We start from the raw sequence: 23900 nt of genomic DNA, 5'->3' as shown, positions 1-23900 counted from the left end.
CATTAGACCTTCAGGAGAAATACACACAGCTTCACGCTTTGCCACAGGCATCTCTTTCTTTCTTTCTTTCAATTTCTGAAGTGAGAAGCAGGGAGGCAGAGAGACAGACTCCTGCATATGCCTGACTGGGATCCATCCGGCATGCCCACTAGGGGGCGATGCTCTGCCCATCTGGGGCATTGACCTGCTGCAACCAGAGCCATTCTAGTGCCTGGGGCAGAGACCATGGAGCCGTCCTCAGCACCTGTGCCAACTTTGCTCCAGTGAAGCCTTGGCTGTGGGAGGAAAAGAGAGAGATAGAGAGAAAGGAGAGGGAGAGGGGAAGAGAAGCAGATGAGTGCCTCTCCTGTGTGCCCTGGACAGGAATCAGACCCAGGATTTCCACATGCCAGACCAACACTCTAGCCCTGAGCCAACCGGTCAGGGCCCAGGCAGGTATTTCTTAATCAGGACACCAAAAACACTAACTAGAAAATAAAAAACAGGTCCACAAGACTCAAATGAGATTTGGCAATTCTATTTGTGAGAACCTACCAGGAAAAGAGTAAAACCACAGCTAGATGACCAGATACTGACCAGGAATGCACCTGACAAAGAACTCATGTGTATAATAAGAAAATAAAAAGCTTCCTATAATTTTATTTTTAAAAAGTCAACTCATTGTAATGAGGAAATCCCATTGTAATGAGGAATGAGGAAAAGACCCAAATAGATACTTCATAAAAATAAAGAGGTTATTCAAATGACCCACGCTGTAGAAAAATGTCCCCATTAGTCATCGGAGAAATGCAAATTAAGACCGCAAGATGCCACTACCCACAATGTTGCAGCTGAAGTAATGGGGTGGAGACTCGAAGAATTTGCTGAGGATTAGAGTGACTAGGGCACTGAAGGGCGCTGGATAGAAACAGATACCATCACTTTGAAAAGTGTGTGGCAGAGCCCACAGAAGTTGAATATGTGCATAGCATGAGAAAAACAATCACACTCCTAGGTTTATACCAACAGAGATGCACATACAGGCTCATCAAAAGATAAGTATTAAGGTATTAAAAGCAATACTACCCATCGTGGCAAACTAAACAGAACAGACTCATAGATACAGAGAGCAAACGGATGGTCACCAGATGAGAGGAGGGTTGAGGTGTTGGTGGAAAAAGGTGAAAGGATTGAGAAGCACAAATTGGCAGTTACAAAATTGTCACGGGGTTGTAAAGGAGGTAGAGTGAGCATAGGGAATATGGTCAATACTATTGTAATAACTCTGTAGGGTGCCCAGTGGGGACTAGACTTATTGGGCAGATTGCTTCATAAATTACATAGATGACTAACCACTATGACGCACACCAGAAACTAATATAATAATATTGAATACCACCTGCAATTTAAAAATAGAAAAGTTTAAACACAAAGTAGAAAAATAGGTTAATAAAGAAATGGGCACAAATATAAGGTGATAGAAAATGATTTGACTTTGGGTGGTGAGAATGCAACATAATCAACAGTTCAAATGCTATAGAGATGTTTACCTGAAACCTATGTACTGTTATTGTCACCTTGTTAAATTTAATATTCTAAAGAAAATTTTCCAAAGGAAAAATAACAAAACAAACGGGCATTTAGAATTAAAAAACACTATCCATTGTAGCCTAAACTAGAAGGTAAAAAGGAAATGCTTATGGACATGAGAATGGATATAGACGTTGTGGTTATTCAAACAATAGAGAGCAATGAAGATCGATCATTTGAACCTCCATGAGTTACTATGGATAAATCTTACAAACGTGGTTTTAGCAAAGGAAAACAGACGAACACACAAAGAGACAGTAGCATATAGTCACATGTCTGTAAAGAAGCAAAACACTCTGTGAGGGGTCAGGTTGGCCACTGTCCTTGGAGAGAAGTTTCCAGAAAGCTGAATAAAGGGAGCTCAGGTGGGTCTAGAAGTCTTCTGTTTGTGAGTCAGGGTGGCGGTGACATGAGTGGGCCCAGTCTGAGAAAATCCATCTAGCTGTGCACCTGATATGTGTGCCTTTTGTCTCTTATGACTCAATAAAAGAAAACACCCCCTTCCCCAAGACAAATCGTAGTCACACTGTGAAACACAAAGACAAAACTCTCGAGACCAATGACAGAAAAAAAATAAAGACACCATTTTCACAAGCAACTGTCAGATTTACATATTATTCAAAACAGGGATGCTGTATTTAAAATCCTGAAAGAAAGGAACTTGGCAACAGGGGAGAAAATGTTGTAGAAAATTATGTAATTTGTATAAATGTCTGATCACTAAGTTGTGGACCTGAAACCCATAACATATGCCAACTGTAATTGAAAAACATCGAAAGTAAAGTTAAAATAATTGGCACCGTGTGATTTCACTCGTATGTAGGATGTAAAACTGAAAGCAACAAGTGAGCAAAGACAAGAAAAACAAACAAACAGATGTATAAAAACAGTGTGGTGGTTACCAGAGGAAAAGGGTGGGGGGTACATAGGGTAGAAGGGGTCAAATATGTATATGGTGACGGAAGATGACTTGACGTTGTGTGGTGGGCACACAATGCAGTGTGACACAGATCATATGTCATAAAATTGAGCACTTGAAATTTTATTAACCAATGTTGCCCCAATAAATTCAACTACTAGAAAGCATTGGCACAATAATCTCTATTTGAGGAAATTTGAAAAATCACTTTGGAAACTGTACTCTGTTATCAAGTTTAAAGTGACATGAGTTGAGGTAAGAAATGCATGCACACAGAGATATATGTGGTAACATAATATTTACAAAAAAAAAAGTAAGGGGGGTTTGAGCACAAGATTTTGGGTGTTGTCTAGTTGAGGGAGGGAAGTACTGGAACAGAATGGGGTACACCACGGACACAGATTCTGTTTTTATCAGTTTTCTAGTTTTCCTGCAGGGTGTTGATTTTGCCAGCATTTTCATGTTTTGTTTTGTTTTTTTAATTTTTCCATTGATTTGAAAGAGAGAAGAAGGGAAGGAGAGAGAGAGAGAGAAAGAGAGAGAGAGAGAGAGAGAGAGAGAGAAAGGAGCATCAACTTGTTGTTCTACTTAGTTGTTCCATTTAGCTGTGCACTCGTTGATTGCTTTTCATATATGCCCTGGGCTCTAACCTGTAACCTCAGTACTCTGGGATGACACTCTATCCATGAAGCCACTAGGCCAGGGCCCACAAGGGTTTTTATTTCTGTTTTGTTTGTTTGTTTAATTTTCTTTAAATTGGCTTTTGGACACTGACCAGCAAAGGGAGGGTAAATGTGTAACAATCAGTTTCTGAAGAAAAAAAAAATTACCTGATTTGTAGCATTTGCCTACTCCTGTGGTGTAATGTAAATACTGACACCAAGGCTGATTTCGAACTACCAAAGTTGCATCGTGAACGTGGGATTTTGGGAAGAGATGCCCCTAGTCAGGTGCTGGGAGCTGGTCTGCACTGCCTGGTGCCAGCTCACCACTGGCACAGCACCGAATAAAGGGAAAATGGCTTTAATCCAAAGGCCTAGGGACATAGAGGTGTCTTAAAAAATATAAAGGTTAAGAAGGGAAAGGAAGAAGAACAGAGAAGGAGAAGGAGAAAGAGGGAAGGAAGAAGGGATTAATGGAGGGAGGGAGGGAGAGAGGGAGATGAAGAGGACAGAGGAGATAGATATTTAAATAGATAAATAGATCATGGATGAATGGATGGGTGAACAGATAGATTAGACAGACAAATATATAGATAGAGATAAATGATACACAGGCAAATGATACTTAAATGATGCAACAATATTGATAGGTAAATACAAGATAGATAAAGGATAGATGAGTGGGAGATCATGATGTTGAAGTTTAATAGATAGATGTAGATAAATGATAAATAGACATAAATGAAAGAGTCACACAGGCCAGAAAGCTAGGTAGGCGATGAGAGAGAGAGAAGGGGGAGGAAAGTGAGGAGAGAGAGAGAGAGAAAGAGAGAGAGAGAGGGAAGTGAGGAGAGAGAGAATCTTAGTTGGCTGTGAATAAGAGAGTTTTAGACAAAACCCTCAAGAAATAATTCCTATATGTATCACACATGGCTATTCCATAGAATTCCAAGGTACATTCAGTAACTCATTGTCCTCCATGAAAGAAAATTATGGCTTTATAAGTGGTACCGAGTCCAAATTCTAGTTAGACTAATCATTTGATTTTGTGCGCTGTAAATGTGTTTCATATTTTACAAGAATAATGCTCTTACGTGTTTTGTTGGTAAAGAAGTACAGTGCACAATAATGAGATCTTGTATTTAAATAAAGAAAGTTTAAAAAAGAACTTAAGCTCTGATAAGAGTTGAGTATTTGGTAAGACCTGGTTGTGCCCATTTGGGAGACGGGGCTTGGGAGACAGACCCACTCATGTCAGGCACTATTAGGAGAGGGGGCTTCCTAATGCAGACTTGGGTTTCCGCAGAGAATGTCCAGGAAGTGGGCTCCTTTCCATCTTCAACCTGGGGAAGATCAGAGCCGCACGCGGAGTGGAAAGGAAATCACACATTGTATGTGTGGCTGCTGTTTAAAGTGCGGTGTGGGGCCCCGCACACCACATTCTGTGCGCTTCTCAGTTCTGTGTGGCTCCTGCTCTGGGTGCAGCCCAGCATTTCATGCCCCCCACCCTGGCCGCCTGTGTGTCTCAGGGAGTCCAGAAAAGGAGGGGAGGAGAGGGTGGTGGTGGAAAATCCTGAAGACGTGGTCTTCCTCAGCGCAGGGTGCAGGTGAGAGCCCGTGGGAAGCGGAGCTCACCCACGCCCAGGTCCAGGCCACGCTGCCCAGGCTCACAGCCCAGACCACGCAAACTTCCCGGAGCCTGGGCGTCAGGTGAAGGGGCAGCAGTGGTCATGAGGTCTCCCCTCCAGGTTCCATTACGACCAGAGGATCTGGATGCAGGCGGGTGAGTCCCCCCCTCCCCAGGTGGTTTCCGGGCTGGACACCACAGTTCTCCCAGCAGCAGGACTCAAGTGCCGGGACTGGGCTAGTTTGGATGACGTGGGAGGGGCTCTGCATTTGAGTCTCCTGGAAACACCAGGGAGCAGAGACCCCGGGGCATTCTGGGACCAGACTCTGTCCTGGGGACCCACTGTGGACACTCCCATTTGGCTGAGCCAATCTGGGTCGCTCAGGAACAGGGGTCTTTGAGGTCTGAGCAGCTACTATGTGTATGAGGCCAGACCCAGGGCTGTGGCATGTATTCCCGACCAGGATCCAGCCCGAGAACCCAGTCTGTACATGGAGGTCATTACCCACCACAGTCTCAGGAGGAAGACTGGTCAGCACGAGTGCTCGTGCGGGAGTATTCTTGGAACATTCCAAGTATTCTGATGCAAACTCGTCTTTTTAAAAACTTGTGATATAATTGACATAGGGCATGTATAAACTTAAGGTGTACAACGTGTTGATTGGCTGCATTTATATATATTGCAATGTTGTTGCCTTTGTATTATAGCAGTGAGGTGCGTGGATACCTTCCTCACCACTGGTCCTGCCCTTCCTCCCAACAGCCACGTGGTTGCCCCAATGTAGACCCAAGCCTAACACCAACACACACAGTTTCTTTCCTGGTTGTTCAATATGTTTAGGATTTTGCATTAGCTGGTGGTCACCCTACCTTTTCCTGTTTCCAAAGCCCCTGGGGCAGATGGGAAGAGGGCTTGTGTGAGCAGGATGTTACCAATGCACTCAGTACCTTTTTGGGAAGTTAACAACATATAGCATAACACTGAATGCTTGGAGGGAGATTTTAGAATCCCCATTTTAAATATGAGGACATGTCAGCCGAAAGTGGTGTAATGCCCTGCCCAAGAACAGAGGGTTCGTTTGTGGAGTTGAAACCGACATTGACGTCAGTTGGTTGCACAAATCCACACTCTGCTTGGTCCTGCAGATTAAACTGCAGTCCACATCAGGGGGTTTGTTCAGATGAGTTCATCATCATACGAATATAGGGCGAAGAAATATTTTAGGAAGCCAAAGCCCTCCCTGCCTCAGTAATGGGAAATGGGGGAAGGACTGGAGAGCTCTTCCCCTTGGGGAAAGGATGTTGATGTGGCAACCCTGAGACGGGCCACAGACCAGCACATCTTGTGCCCTGTGCCAGCTGCAGTCCTTCCACCCACCAGCTCCAGGACAGTGCAGGCGGCGGGGACTGGCCATGTCTCCTCATCCCACCACCCTCCTGGGCCTCGGTGAGTCCTGGAATGGAGGAACAGCATCCCAAGGACAGAGGGGTGGTTGCTTGCGGAGGTGTCTGCATTCCCTACTCAGTTCTGACTCCAGCCGGGTGACTGTGGGACCCTGGGCAAGTAACATGGTCCATTCTGGGGGGTCGGTCATTCCCTTCAGCTCTGACCTAAGTTTGTTCATGGAAAGTTCCGTCCTAGGTGCAGGGACCTGGTAAGGGGACAGGTTCAGCCTGAGCACCTGATTGGAAGAGGGTGTGGGGGAGTTGTCTTGAAATCAGAGCAAGAAGAAGGGTTGTACAGAGGTAACGCTGAGGAGGGTGGTTTGGAAATTCTCAGAGGCTGAGCCCGCTGCTGCCATCAGGTCCCCTGAGTGCAGCCCTGGAGGACACTGGGCACTGGGTGCTTTTCTCACGAGACCTTCTCTTCCAGTGCTCTGTCTGGGCCACACGATCCACATACAGGAAGGTGAGTCTGACTTTTTAAATTTAGGTTTTCTTTTCTTTCTTTTTATTTTTAGGTGAGAGGAAGGGAGATAGTAAGGCAGACTCTTGCATGTGCCCCGACTGGGATCCACCTGGCAACCCTGTCTGGGGCTGATGCTTGACTACTGAGCTATTTTTAGCAACTGAAGCTGATGTGCTCCAACGGCATCATCCACAATGCCTGGAGTCTTGCCCCAACCAATCAACCCACTGGCTGTGGGAGACAAAGATGGGGAGAGAAAGGGGAGAGGAAGGGGGGAGAATCAGATGGTTGCCTCCCCTGTGTGCCCTGACCAGGAATCAAACTCAGGACATCCATATGCCAGGTGGGCATTCTATCCACTGAGCAACTGGCCAGGTCCTGAATTTAGTTTCTCATATACATTTTATTTTCAGGGCAAATATTAATTTTCCTTAGTGTTCTCTCACGGTTTATCTTCAGCTTGAAAGAGTCCCACGCCTCTTTTTGTGTCGGGATCTGTCTGCACTCATGCTGTCTGTCTCACTCACCATCAGAATCCTGGCCTTTCTATCACTGACACTGTTGTAAAGTACCGTTCTACTGGGTTTACATAGAGACACCAAGTCCAAATGAATTTTTAAGGAGTTTTATAAAAAGGAGCAGCTTTATTAGTAAGCCAGCTGATAAACACGGGGTATAGCTGACCCAAATCGTGCAGTCCCCAATATAGCTCTGAGGCAGGTTTTATATATACTTGATCACACACAAGTTGGTGGGAAAAGGAGAAGGAGGGGAAGATGACACAATCATTAACAAGCTTATAACATCTGTCTATAGGATCTATAAAAAATAGTCCTACATATTAAAACTTATAAGGTAACACAATAGCAAAAAATGTTGTTTTACATATTAAAAGACATTCCCAAATCTTTTAGTGTTTATCTGCCATCCCTTTGTTTTAGAGGTACACACATCAATCACACGACTTCAGGATGGGGGGAGGCTTACATGATGTCAGGGGATAAACGTTTGTAAATCACCCATTAAAGAAAGGAGAGGGAGAGGAAAGGGCTTGCTTAATCTTTCTTCCCTTCACTCGCCCCTGGCTAGCTATTTACCTTTTCCCTCACAGGTGTGGGGAAAGGGAAGGAGTTCAAGTTTCCTTTCTCCTCTCCATTTACAATACAATGCTATTGGTCATCCTGACCTGGTGTAAATCACACACAAGTATAAAAAAATCATATTTACAAAATCTTGTGTATGCTTAGCCCAAATTATAAAATGCCCTTTAAGCTTCGTAGTAAAAGGGGGCTTCCTACACAGTATGTCTCTGCAAGCTGGAAACTCTCACATTCCTCTCCCCTCACTCTCCACAGAAAGAAGAGGGCAAGAAACCTGACTCTTCCTCCTAAAATATTAATCTTAATTTTTGCAATTCTTTGGTACCTTACCACAACACAAACCATTTCCCCTCGACCCTGACCTCCTGGGCCGGTGTCTCCTGTCGCTGGGCTCGGCTAAGTCACACTTGGCCATCTGGTCTCAGCTCAGAGCCTCTCCCCTCTGGTCCCAGATGAGGTCAGCTCAGCCTCCATCTGTCCTTGTGCCCCCACTCACCCCAGGGTGCGTGTCACAGCGTGTGGCTGTGGGTTTGCACAGTTCCCTCGTCAGCCCTGTGCTCCCTCTGCACCTGCAGCCCAGGAAGGGGGGACCCTGTGTGAGTGTCTCGTGTGTGTGGAGCCAATGGCACAGGGAGGGCGTCTGCACACGGACAGACAGGAGCTGAGATACGGATGAAGAGTGAGTGGATGAGCGACCGAATGCGTGAGTGGTGACCCTGGGCCAGCGCCGGCCTCTGTTGGGGACAGTGTAACTGGGACGCCTTCCTCCTGGTTCAGGGCACAAACCTGCTCTTCCCCCACCCAGCCTAGAGAGACACATGGGGGTTCAGGAGCCTCAGGGACAAGGAAACGGGTGAGGGGAAGATAGAAAATGCAGAGGGACCAGACATGAGGCCTCCACAGAGGATGTGCCCTGGAATTGGGGGTCCTCACCCACTGGGTCCTGTGAGCAGGGCTGGAGCTCCAGCACAGCCCCCTGGACTTTCAGTGGAGCCTGCAACCCCCATGAGTCCCCCACCCTCTCCCTCAGCTGCCCCTCTGACCTGGCCCAGATCACTGCCCCCCTCTTAGAGCCCTGCTTCCTGTCCCCACGGATGACCTGCTCATCCTCATCCTCTGCCTCCCTCCCAGCCCTCTCTGTCCCCTAGACATGGCCATGGGCAGGGACACATGCCTGGGGACTCAGCCTGCCTGAGACCTCCCGTGTCACCCTGAGAAAAGCCCAAGATGTGACCATGACTGAGCATCCTGTGTCAGTGGGGAAATCCCTCTGCAGTGATGAGAATTCAGGCACCTGGAGTGGGCGTGGGGTGGTCTTTGTGGGAGAGGGAGGTGGACATGTTCTCAGACTGGGTTGTGGTGATGGCTGCACAGCTCTGTAAGTTGCTACAGACAGTGACGTGCGCACCTAAACCAGGGGACTGTGATGTGTGTGATGTCCTCGTAGTGAACCCTGAGACCCTGCTCTGCTTCCTCCCAGGGGCCCTGCCCACACCTTCCATCAGGGCCGAGCCAAGGTCTTTGATCTCCCGGGGACGGCCTGTGACCATTGTGTGCCAGGGCCCCGCTGGGGCTGACAAATTCCGCCTGGAAAAGAAGGAGAATGTACCTGAATATAAGGATCAAGGCAACATATCTCAACCTGAGTCACAGGAGACAGAGGCCAGATTCTACATCCCTGCTGTGAGTGAGGACACCGCTGGGCCTTATCGCTGCCTCTATCATTTACGTGAAGAAGACACCTGGTCCAATCGCAGTGAGCCCCTGGAGCTGAAGGTGACAGGTGAGGATGTGTCTACTCTGCCCTCAGTTTTGCCGCAGGTCCCTGCACCCTGTCCCAGCTGCGTCTCTGTCCTCAGGGTCCCTCTCCTGCTGACCCCCCACCCTGTGCCCCTCTGCCCTCTACACGGGTGTTCCTCAGCCTTCACACCTGGATCAGGACCCTGAAGTCCTGGTCCCCTCTGGACCCCGGGGTGACATGGATACTCAGCCCAGCCTCATAGTGGGCACAGAGCTGTCCCTGGTGGGCCGGGTGGGGGTGTGGGCTTCCAGAGACCAGGTGGGGAGAGACCGCCTTCAAGGGGACACGTGTCCTTACCTTTGTGATGGTGTTAAACCTTCCTCTCCATGGACCAGACTCTGTGGGACAATGTGTCTCCTGTGTGTGCTCGATCCTTTTGGCCGAGTCATGTGTTCTGAGGCATTCCTACCCAGGGCTGGACCACGCTTTTAAGGCGTTGGAGGATGAAGCTGCCCTTCCCTTGTGTGTGTTCAGCCCCTGAGATTCCTGAACTCAGGGTCCATTGGGGATGGGCACACTAGGAGCCCTCCCCATGTCCTCTGGGGCCTCTGAGGAGCTGCCTGCTTCTCTCTGAGGCCATGGTGATGGGAGAGGAGAGGAGATACTGCCCCCCACCAGAAGAAGGGAGTAGGGGTTCTCCTTGTGTTCCACCCCTCCCATTTCTCAGGTGTCTCAGGAATGCCATCTGGGGCTGAGTGATGGCAGTTGTGGCTTGTGGGTGGACGCTCAGGGTGAAAAGGACCCATTCTTAGTGAGACACCCTAGACAGCCCCCACAGGGCATCACCCTTCTTCTGCCCTGATCACAGGAGCCTCCGGAGTCACCAGGTCCGTCCCCATCACACACACAAAGCCTGTCTCCTCAGCTGGTGAGCAGAGACCTCAGCCTGAAGAGGTTTGGGGACCTCTGTGCTGAGGACTGAGCTCCCAGGTTCAGCCCTCTGTCCTGGGCTTGATCAGAGACCGGAAGACCACAGCAGGGGGCTGCCACTCACAGAGCATCCCTAATATTCATGACTGTGACACCACTGGCCTGACTCACTGAGTGCCAGGCTCTGTGAAAGCATTTCATGCTGCATCAGCCTGTGAGGGGGGTGCTAGTCTCACCTCTTAGAGACCAGCTTTTGTAATCTGTGGAAACAGACCTAAAGTTTCTTCCCTAAGGACACAAGGTTATTGAAGAAGCAGAACTAGCCCAAGGTGGCCAGAACCCTCACTTCAGTTTGTCCACCGCTCTGCACCGCCCCCTTGTGGGCAGAACCGTACATTACATGATAGAGGGACAAGGGATGAAAGGGACAGAGAGGGATAACTCAGCTTCAGATCTCGGACCTAGGGGAGAAGGGTCCTCATGTTGTTCATACCTAGACAGCAACTGAGCCCCCTAGAGGAGGAGAGAGCCCTCTGCAAGGGTCCTGAACACCGCGCTGTTGAGGGGACACAGGAGAGAGGTCACCATACAGGGCACGGGCTTAAATCCGTTCCTGCGGGACAGGAACAGCGGACAAGCTCTTATTACCATTGAGCAAATATTCCTGTTGCCTCATCTTCAGCAGCGCCCACCTGCTGTGGCTTGATGCACACAGGGAAGGAGTAGAAATGGCCTCTGTCCTCCCAAATCTAATGAGTAGAATTGAAATGAACAAAAAATGCATATATGTCTATACATGCAAATATATGTAATTTACAGTGTAAAGTTTCAGGCCTATAGTTTATGTTAGTGTATATGTTTATTTTGCACATTCAATATGTAAATAATACAATTAATATAATAATTACATTACTATATCATTACAAATGAATATAGAGTATTTTATTATCATGACATTATATATTATATCATGTATTACTAAAATTGATACATGCAAATGTAAACAAAATTTTGCAGTATATTTTACATAAAATGTATAATTGATATAGTATATGTAACTTATATAGTATGTTCTTTTAAATTTCTATTTTAAACTTTTACATGATTTAAAGTATACATGTTCCTAGCGTGCAGAGGACCCGGGTTCGATTCCTGGCCAGGGCACACAGGAGAAGCGCCCATTTGCTTCTCCACCCCTCCGCCGCGCTTTCCTCTCTGTCTCTCTCTTCCCCTCCCGCAGCCAAGGCTCCATTGGAGCAAAGATGGCCCGGGTGCTGGGGATGGCTCTGTGGCCTCTACCTCAGGCGCTAGAGTGGCTCTGGTCGCAACATGGCGATGCCCAGGATGGGCAGAGCAACGCCCCCCTGGTGGGCGTGCCGGGTGGATCCCGGTCGAGCGCATGCGGGAGTCTGTCTGACTGTCTCTCCCTGTTTCCAGCTTCAGAAAAATTAAAAAAAAAAAGTATACATGTTATTACATATTTTAAATATAAAATTACACTTACTATAATTACATTATAATCATATAATTTATTGCAAATGTATAAATATGTTATTCATATCACGTGTTATTAATATTGCATATATATAATTTTAAATTGTGGCCACTGTCCTAGAGGGGAGCACAGACAGCTGTGTGTAGAAACGCGGGGGGGGTGTCCTGGATCATGGATAGGCAACAGATGTGTAGGGGAGGAGCTCTGGACGGGGAGGTTTCCTGCTTTCTTAAGAAATAATGAGGATTCAGCCTCTGAGAAGGGCGGGGGCGCTGTTACGGAAGAAGGAACACAGGGATCGCTGTCCTGGACGGGGAGGAGCCCCTGGGCCTCAGCATGACCGCCTGTGAAATGAGCAGTAATGCTCATGTGCAGTAAAGGTAAATGGTAAAGACCATGATGGACGTACAGCGCTTGCGTCAAGGTCAGACAGTGGCTGGTGCTCCATCAACTTGCCCGCTGACAACAGGTTTGCAGGTAACATGAGGATGTGGGGGCTTGGCGTCCTCCCTCCAGCAGGGCCGTTCCACCCCCTCAGGGGCTGTGTGAGAAACCAGCAATGAGAGATGAGATGCCTGCACTTGGGTGGGGACCCAGAAGGAGTCCAGCACTCCCTGTTCCCCGGTGTCCGTCTCCACAAGGGGCATCAGGGAGGGCGGCGCTGCCCCCACAACCTCCTGCAGGAAGGAAATGGGGTGTGTCTGCTGAGGATCTGACTTTTAAATTTATTTAACTTCAACATCAATGGATACAGTAACACGTGGTTACCAATTTGATCAGCACAGATGTAGGTTACTTCCACCCACACAGAAAGATCTAGGGGAGCCTGTAAGGGCCCTGGAGTGAGGGAGACCTCTGTGCGGGGACTGGGAGACTCAGCCTCCTCTGTCCAGCTCCGGCCTTTGACGCATGTCCTCCTGATTTCTCATCCTAGGAATCACACAGACACGTTCTCAGAGCAGTAACAATGGTGGTGAGTGATGGGGACACAGGGCCTGGACCTGGGGCGTGCCTCTTGGGGAAGGGAAGAATCATGGGCTTCAGTGTCGGTCAGTCAACGTCTCGTAGACAGAGGACATCAGCACTCAGGACTGATGTTGTGAAATGGGGATAGTGGTTCCCGTGCTGCAGGAAGACTAGTCACATAACAGATTATATATCAGTGCGAACATGACAATACCCAGAGTATGCATAGTATGCAGTAGGTGCTCCATAAATGGATGCTGCCAATACTGTGGTTTCCTATTCCCTGCTCCCCAGGCCTGGAGACAGTGTATGTCTACATTATCGTTGGGGTCTCAGTGGCCTGCCTCCTTTGTCTCCTCCTCCTGGTCCTCCTCTTAGTCCATCGTCAGCATCAGAAAAAACACGGTAGGTCTCAGGGTCAGGGTGGGGTGACAGGGAAGGCTGTTTTAGGTGTTGGGAGAATGGCATCCATCCCTAATTCACACCATGACTGTTCTCAGGGTCCCCCCACAGCAACGGTGAGGAACAGAGGCCCCAGGAGAGGTGAGTCTCCACCCAGGAAATGACCTGTGGACCCCCTCCCTGTTCTCAGCCTCCAGGTGTCACCCCACCCCAACGTCCATGCTCACTTGTTCTTTGTCCTCAGGCTCAGCCCAGCTGTTGACATCACAGAGAGCATACCAGGTGAAGGGACAGAGGGAGGGAACAGCTTGGGAGAGGGGAAACGGGCCCTTTAGGAAGCAGTGGGGTGGGGATAGTTTGGGAACATTATAGGGTATTCTAGATGGGGTGAGACATAATATGAACCTGTGAGGTAACAGGAAGATTTGCCTTCCAAGGTCCCCTCCAAAGAACTGACCACTGTTCTCTCCCCCCAGATGTGGCCACAGGTGATGAACTTCCAGAGAAAAACAAGGAGATGCACAGCCCAGTAAGTCCTTGTATTAGTCACCAACTGCTGTGTAACAAAGTACCCCAGATTTAACAACTTTACAATATTATCTGTTTCTTGGGTCAAGAATTTGGAAGCAGATTAGCTGGTGGTTGAGGCTCACAGCATCTCCTGAGGTTGCCGTCATGATGACCAGGGTTGCATTCATCGGAAGGCTGGGCTGGGGCTGCAAGACCCCCTTGCAGGATGGCACCCCAGAGGGCAGTATGCAGGGGCCTCAGCTCTTCCTTATGTGGGCTTCTCCATGGCTGCTGCCTCCCTCAGAGGGCGGGGTCCCAGAGAGGGAAGGGCAGAGGCTACAATGTCTTTTGTGTCCTCTCCATGGATGTGACATGCCCTCACATTCCATGTTCTACTGGTCACAGAGACCAACTCTGATTTTATGTCGGAGGGGACTACACAACAGAGACTGGGGAGGTGGGACCACATGGAAGCTGGCTGCCAAAGTCTTTCCCTCCCACAGACCCTCCCCTCAATGCCCACCACTCTAACTCCCTCAGAACCCTGTTGAAGGAGACACCCAGGAGGTGACCTATGCCCAGCTGGACAAGCGGACCCTCATACTAGGCCCAGCACGAGCCATGTCCCCACAGTCCCCGGAGCCCACAGCTGATTCCAGCATGTATGCGGCCCTTGCCAGACGCTGACTTCGGGCCCACCTGGCTTCTGCACCTACAGACACAGGAAGTTAGTCTATTTGGAGGACTTCCCTATGGAATCACCCCTGTCCTGAAAGGCATCTAATCAATTCTCCTGGAAGTGAGAGCTGGAGTCCAGGAACCCTACTCAACAAGTAGGAGGATCATTAACCAGGTGGCCCCTCCTACAGTCCACCAGCTCCTTACAAGTGTTACAAGTGAGACTGATGTAACACTTGTTTCCAAAACCCACTGTAGGCACCTGGCTGTTTCCAGGGACCCAGCTACAGTGGCCCAGCAGTTTTTAGAGACCCAACTATAGGTGTCCAGCAGTTTCCTGAGACCCAGCTGCACTTGCTGGGTTGTTGCTAGAGACCCAGCTATAATGCACAGTCACCCTGCTGATTCCATACATGTCCTGTGAATTCCAACTTCCCCAGAGACTGTTTGAACCGTTTTAGCTGACTCGAAAGCTTTCCTAGCGTCAAGTTCTTGACCTTTAACCTGGACTCTATTGATGCAGCTGATAACTGAGGTCCCGTTTACTGGTTCCTGCTTCTCCTTGTTCATCAATAAATATTTTCACAGACCCTACGATGGCAGCCCTGCGTGAGGAGCTGGGCACATGGGGACCATCCCTGTCTCTGCCTCCACAGATTCTCAAATCTTAGCGAGGGGAGACAGAAAAAAAAAAGGCATTGGTGTTTTCTGATCTGAGTGGTTCTCAGGGACGAATGAGGAGACTTCTAAGGGGATGTCTGTTGGGATGAAGGTGCAGAGTGTACACGCTACCCGTGCACACACATGCACAGGCCCATAGATGCACAAATGCACAAACATACATACACGTGCACATGGACACATGTGTGGACCAGGCAAAGGCTGTGATTGCACAGGATGGTCCCTCAGCTGTGAGCTCACTCCGAAGACATGGCCGTCTCCCACGCCCCAGGCTCATCCCAACTGGACGCCACACAGTGGTGTCCATTCTCTAAACACAGCGGGACCTGTCCAGCTCTCCAACATTGTCCTTGATCTGACCCTCGTCCCCTCACCTGGGTAATCCCTTCAAGTCTGGGACTGGGGGCTGTTCTTCCCAATAAGCCTGCACTGACTCCTCCCCTGAAGTGAGAGTATTGGCTTCCTGTCGCTGCTGTAACAGATGGCATGTAGTTGCTTCAAACAACTCAATTTATTGTCTTACAGGTCAGGATGTCAATGCAGATCTTCCTGTTAGAGAGTTAGTGGTTGCTGGCTAGTTTGAGGTCAAATTATTTAAGAGTTGTGTAACTGAAATAAGACCTCCAGTTTGAATAATAAATATCACAAGAGGTTCTCAAGTGGCTTGTTGAACAAGACACTATGCTGTTGTCAGGTCCCGCAAAGCGCAGGAAATAGGGCGGCGCCAGCTCTGAGGCTGTGTGGACCAAGGTGAGAACACAGCTGAGCATCACGTGGGCTCCGTCTCTGAAGCTGAGTTCATCGCTGGACAACAGAGCGAATTAAGGAGACACTATTTGGTGGGAGAGAAGCTGCACCAATTATTTCTCTCAGATTTTTCAAGCACATGGATCATTTTTTTTTCTCCCCAACATGAGAAATAATTCAGAGCCTCTTGTAAGTTGCATTTTTTTCTAAACCCCTACCGAGGTCTTCCTGACGCCCATCTGCGTCCATCCCACGACTCACGTCTGCAGCACGTCTGTGAGCACAGCGCTGTCTCGCATGTTTGCTTTGTCTGTAACCTGCTCCCTCTCACCCATAGAGATGTGTGACCACCTGGAAGTCAGGGACATTTTGCAGTTGTTGTGTTTGTGCCTGCACAGGGGCGAGTCTCAGCAGAGGGTGTGTTTCCTGGAGAATTTTGGAGAGTTGATCTCACCTAGAAAGAGAAAGGCTTTCTGTGGACGGTGACTCTGACCACAGACCCTGGTTCCCTGTAGCTTGTGAGTGATGCTGTCCACTGTAGCCACAGCGCCCGGATCCACAGGGCCACTTCCTGTATTCTTTCCCAGGGGAGAGCCCATAGTCTGGACCTTCTGTTTCTTAGAGGCGATGGCTCAGCTTGGCTGGGGAACATGGGGGTCTGGGACGATGGGGGTCAAAGCCAGGGATCTCAAAGCACAAGGGCCTTGGTGCCCAGGGATGGGTGATGGTGACACACACTGAGAGTCTGGGTCTCTTTTCCTTGCACAGCAGTGACCGCTGGGCACCGTCTCCTCTCTGTTGAGTGTGAGTCAAGACAGAGCTGCAGGTCTGTGCCCTTGGGGAGACTGAGCCCCATCTGACCCAGGAGAATGTGAGAGCTGACATTGCAGACCCCTCCTCCATCTCTCTCAGACCTCACCTGGCTGCCCTGGGACTGAGGAAGGCCCTTCCCGATGACCCCAGCTCTGAAGGGAGCCTGCCTGGTGCTGTGGCCTCAGCAGCTACTCTGAGGGTTGTGACCCTGAGAAGCCTCAGGTCTCTCCCTCCAGGGCCTGATTCTCCTTTGTCTCCTCCTCATGGGGCTGCCCTCCCCTGTGACATCATAAAGATGTGACTCAGTGCTGTGAGCAACGGAGGCGATGAGGCCACCTTCCCTAGTCACAGTGCCTGTGCGCTGGGCCATGAATGGACCCAGGAGTCCTCACTGGTGTCCAGACTGAAATCCAGCCACCAGTTTAAACTCACCTGATTCTTTACAGACCAACCTCCCCAAAAGCCCCACCACTAACGACTAACGTTTCCATAATGTAAGAGTTTCTTTAGTGAATTTCCTTCTGTAGACTTAGGGGCTCTCAGTTTCAAAACAATAGAAACCAGCTGGGAGGCAGCAGAAGTGTGCAGAGTGCAGCCTGGGGTCACAGGACACAGAGGGGCCCAGAGACAAGGGCATCGTGCCTGAGCAGGGAGTCACCTGCCCTGGAGAGCATGAGAGGGACAAGCTGAGTGTCCTTGCAATGGGCACTCACCTCTCTGTGCAGCCCCACTAATAACATACAAGTGTTTGGAGAATTTTATAAATTCCTATTTGCATGTGAGAAACTGAAGCATTTGCAAAGAAATGTGTGGTTTAGTAAGAGTCGCCCTGTGAGCACTGGAAGCCAAGGCCATGAGTTTCCCTGTCATAGTGTTATAAAATACTGTTCCACCAGGTTTACGTCGAGACACCAAGTCCAAATGAATGTTTAAGGAGTTTTATTAAAGGAGGAGATTTATTAAATATGCCAGCCACATACAACTAACATGGGGCAATCTGACCCAAATCGTGCGCACTGGGCACAGCCCCTGAGGCAGGTTATATACCTTTGCTCAAACACAGGTGGGCAGGAAAAGGAGGAGGGGGATGGAACATAATTCATTAGCAAGCTTATAACATTTGTCCATAGGATTAAAAAAAAACATTTCTACATATTAAAACTTATAAGGTAACACCATAGCGAAAAATGTTGTTCTACATATAAAAAAATATTCCTAAATTTTCTAGTGTTCATTTGCCATTCCTTTATTTAGAGGTATATACAGTAATTACATGTTTTCAGGAGGGGAGGTGTTGTGGACTGTAAATGGCAAAAAGCCATTGTAGATTTCAAGGCTTAGCAAAAGGCTAAGTTCTCCCCCCTCCATCTCCATATTTGGCTATGATGCTGAGTATTTGCACTCACTCCACTTGCTTCCTTGGGTTGCTGGAAGCAATATACATGCCCTTCCTCTGACTCTTTGTTTGTTTCCAATGTTTGTAGATTTCACTAATGTATGCTGTTTTTTACCTTGGGAGAGTTCCTGTCTTAGCCTTTGATGTGCAACTTGTATCAGAGTCCTTGATTTGCATATGTCTATATAATAAAGCGAACTGGGGCTATGAGGCACTCAGATACTGCCAGGCAGTTTGAAGAGTCCTCCTGGTCCCATCGTTTTTGTTTTGACAAGTGTGTTTCCTTAATTCCGCTGGTCCGTGGCAGGGAAGGGTAGTTTCCATGGTGCCAGTGGATAAATGCCTGACCTGTGAATGGCCCATCAAATAGAAAAAGAGGGAGAGGAAAAGGTTTTCTTAATCTCTCTCTCTCTCTCTCTGAACCTGGCTAGCTATTTACCTGCTTCCTTACAGGTGTGGGGGAAGGGAGGGAATCCAAGCCTCCCTTCCCCTCTTCATCTATAATACAATACAATGCTATCGGCCATCCTGAGTAGGTATAAATCACACAAGTATAAAAATCATTTTTACAAAATTTCTGTTTGCCTAGCGCAAAATAATAAAATGCCCTTTAAGCTTCCTAGTAGAAGGGAGTTTCCTACACAGTATGTTTCTGCAAGCCAGGAAATGTTCACATTTCTTTCTCTTTATTCTCTACAGAAAAGAGGGGACAAGAAACCTATTTTACCTAAAATATTAATTTTCTATTCTTTGGTACCTTATCACAATACTGTCTATGTATTTATGTGTGTCTCTAAGTATCTATCTAGGTATCTATATGTCTATCTATGTATCTTTGTATCTATCTAAGTATCTTTTCAAGTCTGTATATCTGTGTGTCTAGATGTCTATGTAAGTATCTATCTATGTATTTATCTAGTCTATTTCAGTATCTGTTTGTGTATTTATATATTTAAGTTTCTATGTAACTATGCCTAGGTCCATTTGTGCATCTCCATAACTATGTAACTATGAATTTGTGAATCTATGTAACTTTTTATATATCTATGTGTGAGGTAGGCTGGCAATGGGGGAAGGTCACGTGGGAAGCCAGACCCGGGAACTTTGGCTGGAACCTCCCACACCCATGCCCGCCAAAGGAGACTTCCTGGGAACACTTGGAAAAGAGCGACTGTCCGTCAGCCAGTGAGATTTCACCACATCATATCAACTTGCCTTCACCCTGCCGATCCTATATATTACCCCCAAATGGGAAAATCCATGTGACTTCTCTGGCTCCTGTCTCGCGGACCAGAGAACCTCATCCAGGAAGCTCCCTGAATAAATCTTTTACTATTCCACAGTTCATGGCTATGCCCTTCTTTTTTCCTGAGCGGGGGGGGATACCTTACATTTGGTGCCAAAACCCAGAAGTTTGAAGTCTGCAAGGGATCACTCCTCTCCCCTTCCCTTCCAAGGAAGAACCAGGACCTCTGACTTTCCACCCACTTCAGCACACGGTGCGGTAAGTCCCCTGCCTCCAGCCTCCCCTCAGTTCTTTCCGCTGAGACTCCCTGTCCGTAATTGGCAGCTGTGTCAGGGACCTCTTATTTGTTCCGAGTGCATGTGTGCCCGTGGAGACGTCCTGGATACATCCACTCTACCTAACTGTCCAATGGCCAGAGCTTGAGTTGTGGGATGCCAATTCTCATCTCTGATCACTCTGAGACTGAGAGCGGCCATAGAGGCACAGGAGTCTAAACCTGATCTAAAATCACTCCTGGAGTGCCTTATCCAAAATCTCTCTCTCCCTAAAAAAGAAGAAACTGTTCTTCTTCTCCACTGTGGCCAGGCCACAGAACCCGCTGGATAATTGAACCAGGTGGCCTCTTGAAGGGACTTTCGATTTTAACACCCTCACCAATTTAACTATTGCCAAAGAACTGGGAACTGGTTGGAGATCCTTTACATTCAGGGCTTCTAGTATTTGCGCTCCTGTCCTAATCTCTGTGCTGCCTGCTACATGGTTCAGGCCCTTTTTGGCCAGAGAAACCTCAACTAAACCCTCCACTCCTGATCTTTCCCCCAACTCTCTTCCCTTCCTGCAAGGCTCCCTCAGTCCTATCGGGCTCCTCCCCTCCCTTTGCTGGATCCTGTTTCTCATTCACCTGCAAATACCAGTCCCTCTTTCTCCTCCCCTACTGGCCAGGAGCCCCTCCCTTCTCCGCCGTGTTCTTAAACCCCTCCTCCCTCAGGCCACCTTCCACCGGCCACTGGCTCTCATTCCGGTTTGCAGGGCTCCTGACCCCATAGCCCAACCCCAGTCTTCTTGCAGGAAGGCCTGGCCTTGTCCTGCTCTGGCTCCAGTATTTCCAGCTGGATCTGGGTGCTGGGCTTCCCAGGAGCCCCCCTCCTCTTATAATCATCCCAAACTCCTATCCGAGACCTGTGAACATGGCATTTAAGGTTTTTAATGGTCGGAGGAAAAGGCCGAGGTTGCTTGCCAGACCCTGCAGCAAAAGGTGACGCTCCAAACCCAGACTCTTGTGGCAGCCCTGAGGCCGGCAGAGCAACAAGGGCAAGGCACAGGAGGTGCCCGACCCCAGTCCAGGCCACAAAGAAGAACCCCACCAGAGCTTGCTTTAAATGCGGCAAAGAGGGTCACTGTGCCCAGCAGTGACCCTACCTGAGGCCACCCACTAAGCCCTGCCCTGACTGCAAGCAGCCCAGTCACTGGCAGAACGATTGCCCCTTTGGATAACAGGCCCGTCCTCATGTGGAGGACAAGCCACCCAAATGGGAGGCCAAGCCAGCCAGACGGGCCCACCGCTCGTACTCCTCGGCCTCATAGACAACTGCCGCAGCCTAGACTCGAAGACCTCCATCACCCTCGCCGAGCCCAGGGTAATACTGCAGGTAGTGGGTAAGTCCATCTCATTTCTTGTGGACACAGGGGCTACCTTCTCTGTTTTGCCATCACACTCTGGACCTCTAGTTCCCTCACAGGTCTCGGTTATGGGAGTGGATGGGACCCCTTCTTTTCCTCTTCGCACACCATCCCTGACATGTAGTTTAGATGGATTTCCCTTTTCGCACTCCTTCTTAGTTATGCCATCATGCCCTGTACCCCTCCTGGGTCGGTATATTCTACAAAGTCTCGGAGCCACTGTCCAGCTGACAACATCTTCCCACTTATTTCTACTACTCCTTACTGAAGGCTCTCCCACTACTACAGATCACCCTAACCCGATCACACCCCTTATTCCACCAGATATTGTCAACCCTCAAGTCCAGGACACTTCTACCCTTGTGGTAGCAACCCACCACCCACCCATTCACATCTGCTTGAAGAATCCCTCCCAATTCCCATCTAGACTCCAATTCCCTATTTCAGCAAGTCATTGCCAGGGCCTTAAACCAATAATTACCTGCCTTTTGAACCAAGACTTACTCATTCTCACAGACTCTCCCTGCAATACCCCCATCCTTCCTGTTCGAAAACTTTCAGGGGCTTATCGCCTCGTACAAGACTTACGCCTAATCAATGACGTGGTAGTTCCCCTCCCTAATCCCTACACATTACTGTCACACATTCCCTCAGACACCACTCATTTCACAGTCCTAGATCTCAAGAATGCCTTCTTTACCATTCCTCTACACCCTGACTCTTACTTTCTGTTTGCTTTTACTTGGACTGACCTGGACACTAATGCAGCCCAGCAGCTTATGTGGACTGTCCTACCCCGGGGGTTCAGGGACAGCCCACACCTGTTTGGACAGGTGCTAGCTCGGGATTTAGCTGCATGCAATCTTGAGACTAGTACTCTCTTACAGTATGTAGATGACCTACTCCTCTGCAGCCCCTCTCTGCCTGCCTCAAAAGACACACTGCCACCCTTCTTAACTTCCTCACCGTGAAGGGATATCATATCTCCTCTGCTAAGGCTCAACTTTACTCTCAGTCTGTAGTCTATCTGGGCATCGCCTTAACCCCCACCACCTGAGGTCTCACTCTAGATTGATCTCAGACCCTCCGCAGTCTCCAACCACCTACCACCGCTGATCAGATTCTTTCTTTCCTTGATCTAATAGGCTTCTTTAGACACTGGATTCCCAATTTTGCTCTCTTAGCCAAACCCCTCTACGAGGCTGCAAAAGAGACTCCCACAGAACCTCTCACATCCCCCAATGCTGTCAAAAGGGCTTTCTCTACCCTTTGAGATGCCCTTATCTCCTCTCCCCCTCTTGCTTTACCTGAATGCAGATGCCCCTTCCATCTTTTCACTGATGAAAAGCACGGTAATGCTGTTGGCGTGTTAACTCAACCTGTGGGGTCTACATATCTTCCCATAGCATGCTTCTCTAAACAACTGGACACCACCGTCAAAGGCTGGCAGCCCTGCCTCCAGGCCCTGGGTGTGGCAGCTGAACTCACCAAGGAGGCTACTAAACTCACCCTTTCCCAACCCATCACTGTCTTCTCCTCCCACAGGCTCACTGATCTCCTTTCGCACAATCTCTTTCTCTATTGGGTCCTTCCCACCTACAGGAATTTCACCTCCTGTTCATCGAAAACCCTTCAGTCACTCTTTTACCCTCTCCCCAACTCAATCCAGCCACTTTACTGCCAGCTCCAGTGACACTTCCGGAACTTACCCACTCCTGTACGGAACTAATAGATTTCCTCAACAGGCCTTGAGATGGATTATCAGATTCTCCTTTAAAAGATCCAGATCTAATACTCTTTGTAGATGGGAGCTCTGTACAGGGACCTGACGGACGACGACGGGCAGCCTACGCGGTGGTCACCACCTCCTCCACCCTAGAAGCTCAACAGCTGCCATAGGGCACCACCTCCCAGAAAGCAGAGCTAATTGCCCTCACGCGGGCACTCACTCTGGCCCAGGGAAAACGTGTAACCATATATACTGACTCTAACTATGCTTTTCTTATCACCCACAGCCACTCTGCCCTCTGGAAGGAAAGGGGCTTCCTCACTACCAGGGGCTCCCCATAATCAATGCTACCCTCATTTCTAAACTTTTGCAGGCATTACAGCTACCCGCTGAGGTGGCTGTGGTACATTGCAGGGGCCATCAAACCTCTCAGGACCCGGTGGCCTTGGGAAATGCTCAGGCCGATGCCGCAGCTCGAAACCTCACCCTGGGAGCCTCCCCCACTCCTCTCATGTTTCTTTCCACCTCCTTGAAACCTTCCTACACTCCTGAGGAAGAACAGGCCCTCCTCAGAAAGGATGGAGATGTGTGCAGCCAGGGATGGATATTTCTCGGAGGTAGAATTGCCTTACCAAAAGGACAGGATGTAGGTCTCCTTTCTGGTATCCACTGTTCCTTACACATAGGGCCAAAAGCTCTCTATCGGTTCTTGCAACCACTCTTTTTCTTCCCAGGCCTCCAGCAGACTATTGAAAAGGTACACGCAGCATGCACAGTCTGTTCCAAAGCCTCTACACAAGGGGAACTCTGCCCCCGCTTCCCCACTCATCAACTGAGGGGGCACGTGCCAGGCCAGGATTGGCAGATTGACTTCACTCATATGCCCCCTCACAAAAAACTCCGTTATCTCTTAACTTTTGTTGATACCTTTTCAGGGTGGATAGAAGCCTTCCCCACCTCTGGAGAGATGGCAGACACCGTTGCCTTCATTCTTGTTGAAAATTCAATGTCCTCAACCGTTGGCAAGAGAAACTGCACAAGGACCTGTCCTTCTACAACCTGCTTAACTCCTGATGGCAGCAACCCATCCTCACCTGGGC

General features: G+C 48.9%; 1 protein-coding gene across 1 annotated transcript; it reads left to right on the top strand.

Annotated features, from left to right (window-relative positions):
* Positions 1 to 5981: 5981 nt before the first annotated feature.
* Positions 5982 to 15102, top strand: LOC136399366 (leukocyte-associated immunoglobulin-like receptor 1). The gene is made up of 10 exons (XM_066374458.1): positions 5982 to 6224; positions 6651 to 6686; positions 9267 to 9569; positions 10396 to 10455; positions 12887 to 12925; positions 13213 to 13323; positions 13419 to 13461; positions 13565 to 13602; positions 13797 to 13849; positions 14371 to 15102. The coding sequence occupies exons 1-10, from the start codon at positions 6191 to 6193 to the stop codon at positions 14515 to 14517; spliced, it is 864 nt and encodes a 287-aa protein (XP_066230555.1). The 5' UTR covers positions 5982 to 6190; the 3' UTR covers positions 14518 to 15102.
* The last annotated feature ends 8798 nt before the right edge of the window (positions 15103 to 23900 follow it).

The sequence above is a fragment of the Saccopteryx leptura genome, chromosome 3, assembly GCF_036850995.1.
Source record: "Saccopteryx leptura isolate mSacLep1 chromosome 3, mSacLep1_pri_phased_curated, whole genome shotgun sequence".
NCBI lineage: Eukaryota > Metazoa > Chordata > Mammalia > Chiroptera > Emballonuridae > Saccopteryx > Saccopteryx leptura.
Note: the sequence above shows the minus strand (reverse complement) of the source record. Positions and strands in the feature narration are given on the sequence as shown.

Excerpts from the sequence above, each read along its gene's own strand:
- LOC136399366 (XM_066374458.1), top strand. The coding sequence starts at position 6,191 with ATGTCTCCTCATCCCACCACCCTCCTGGGCCTCG. Across the intron at positions 6,225-6,650 it reads CACCACCCTCCTGGGCCTCG|TGCTCTGTCTGGGCCACACG; the intron begins GTGAGTCCTGGA and ends CTTCTCTTCCAG. Across the intron at positions 13,324-13,418 it reads TCAGCATCAGAAAAAACACG|GGTCCCCCCACAGCAACGGT; the intron begins GTAGGTCTCAGG and ends GACTGTTCTCAG.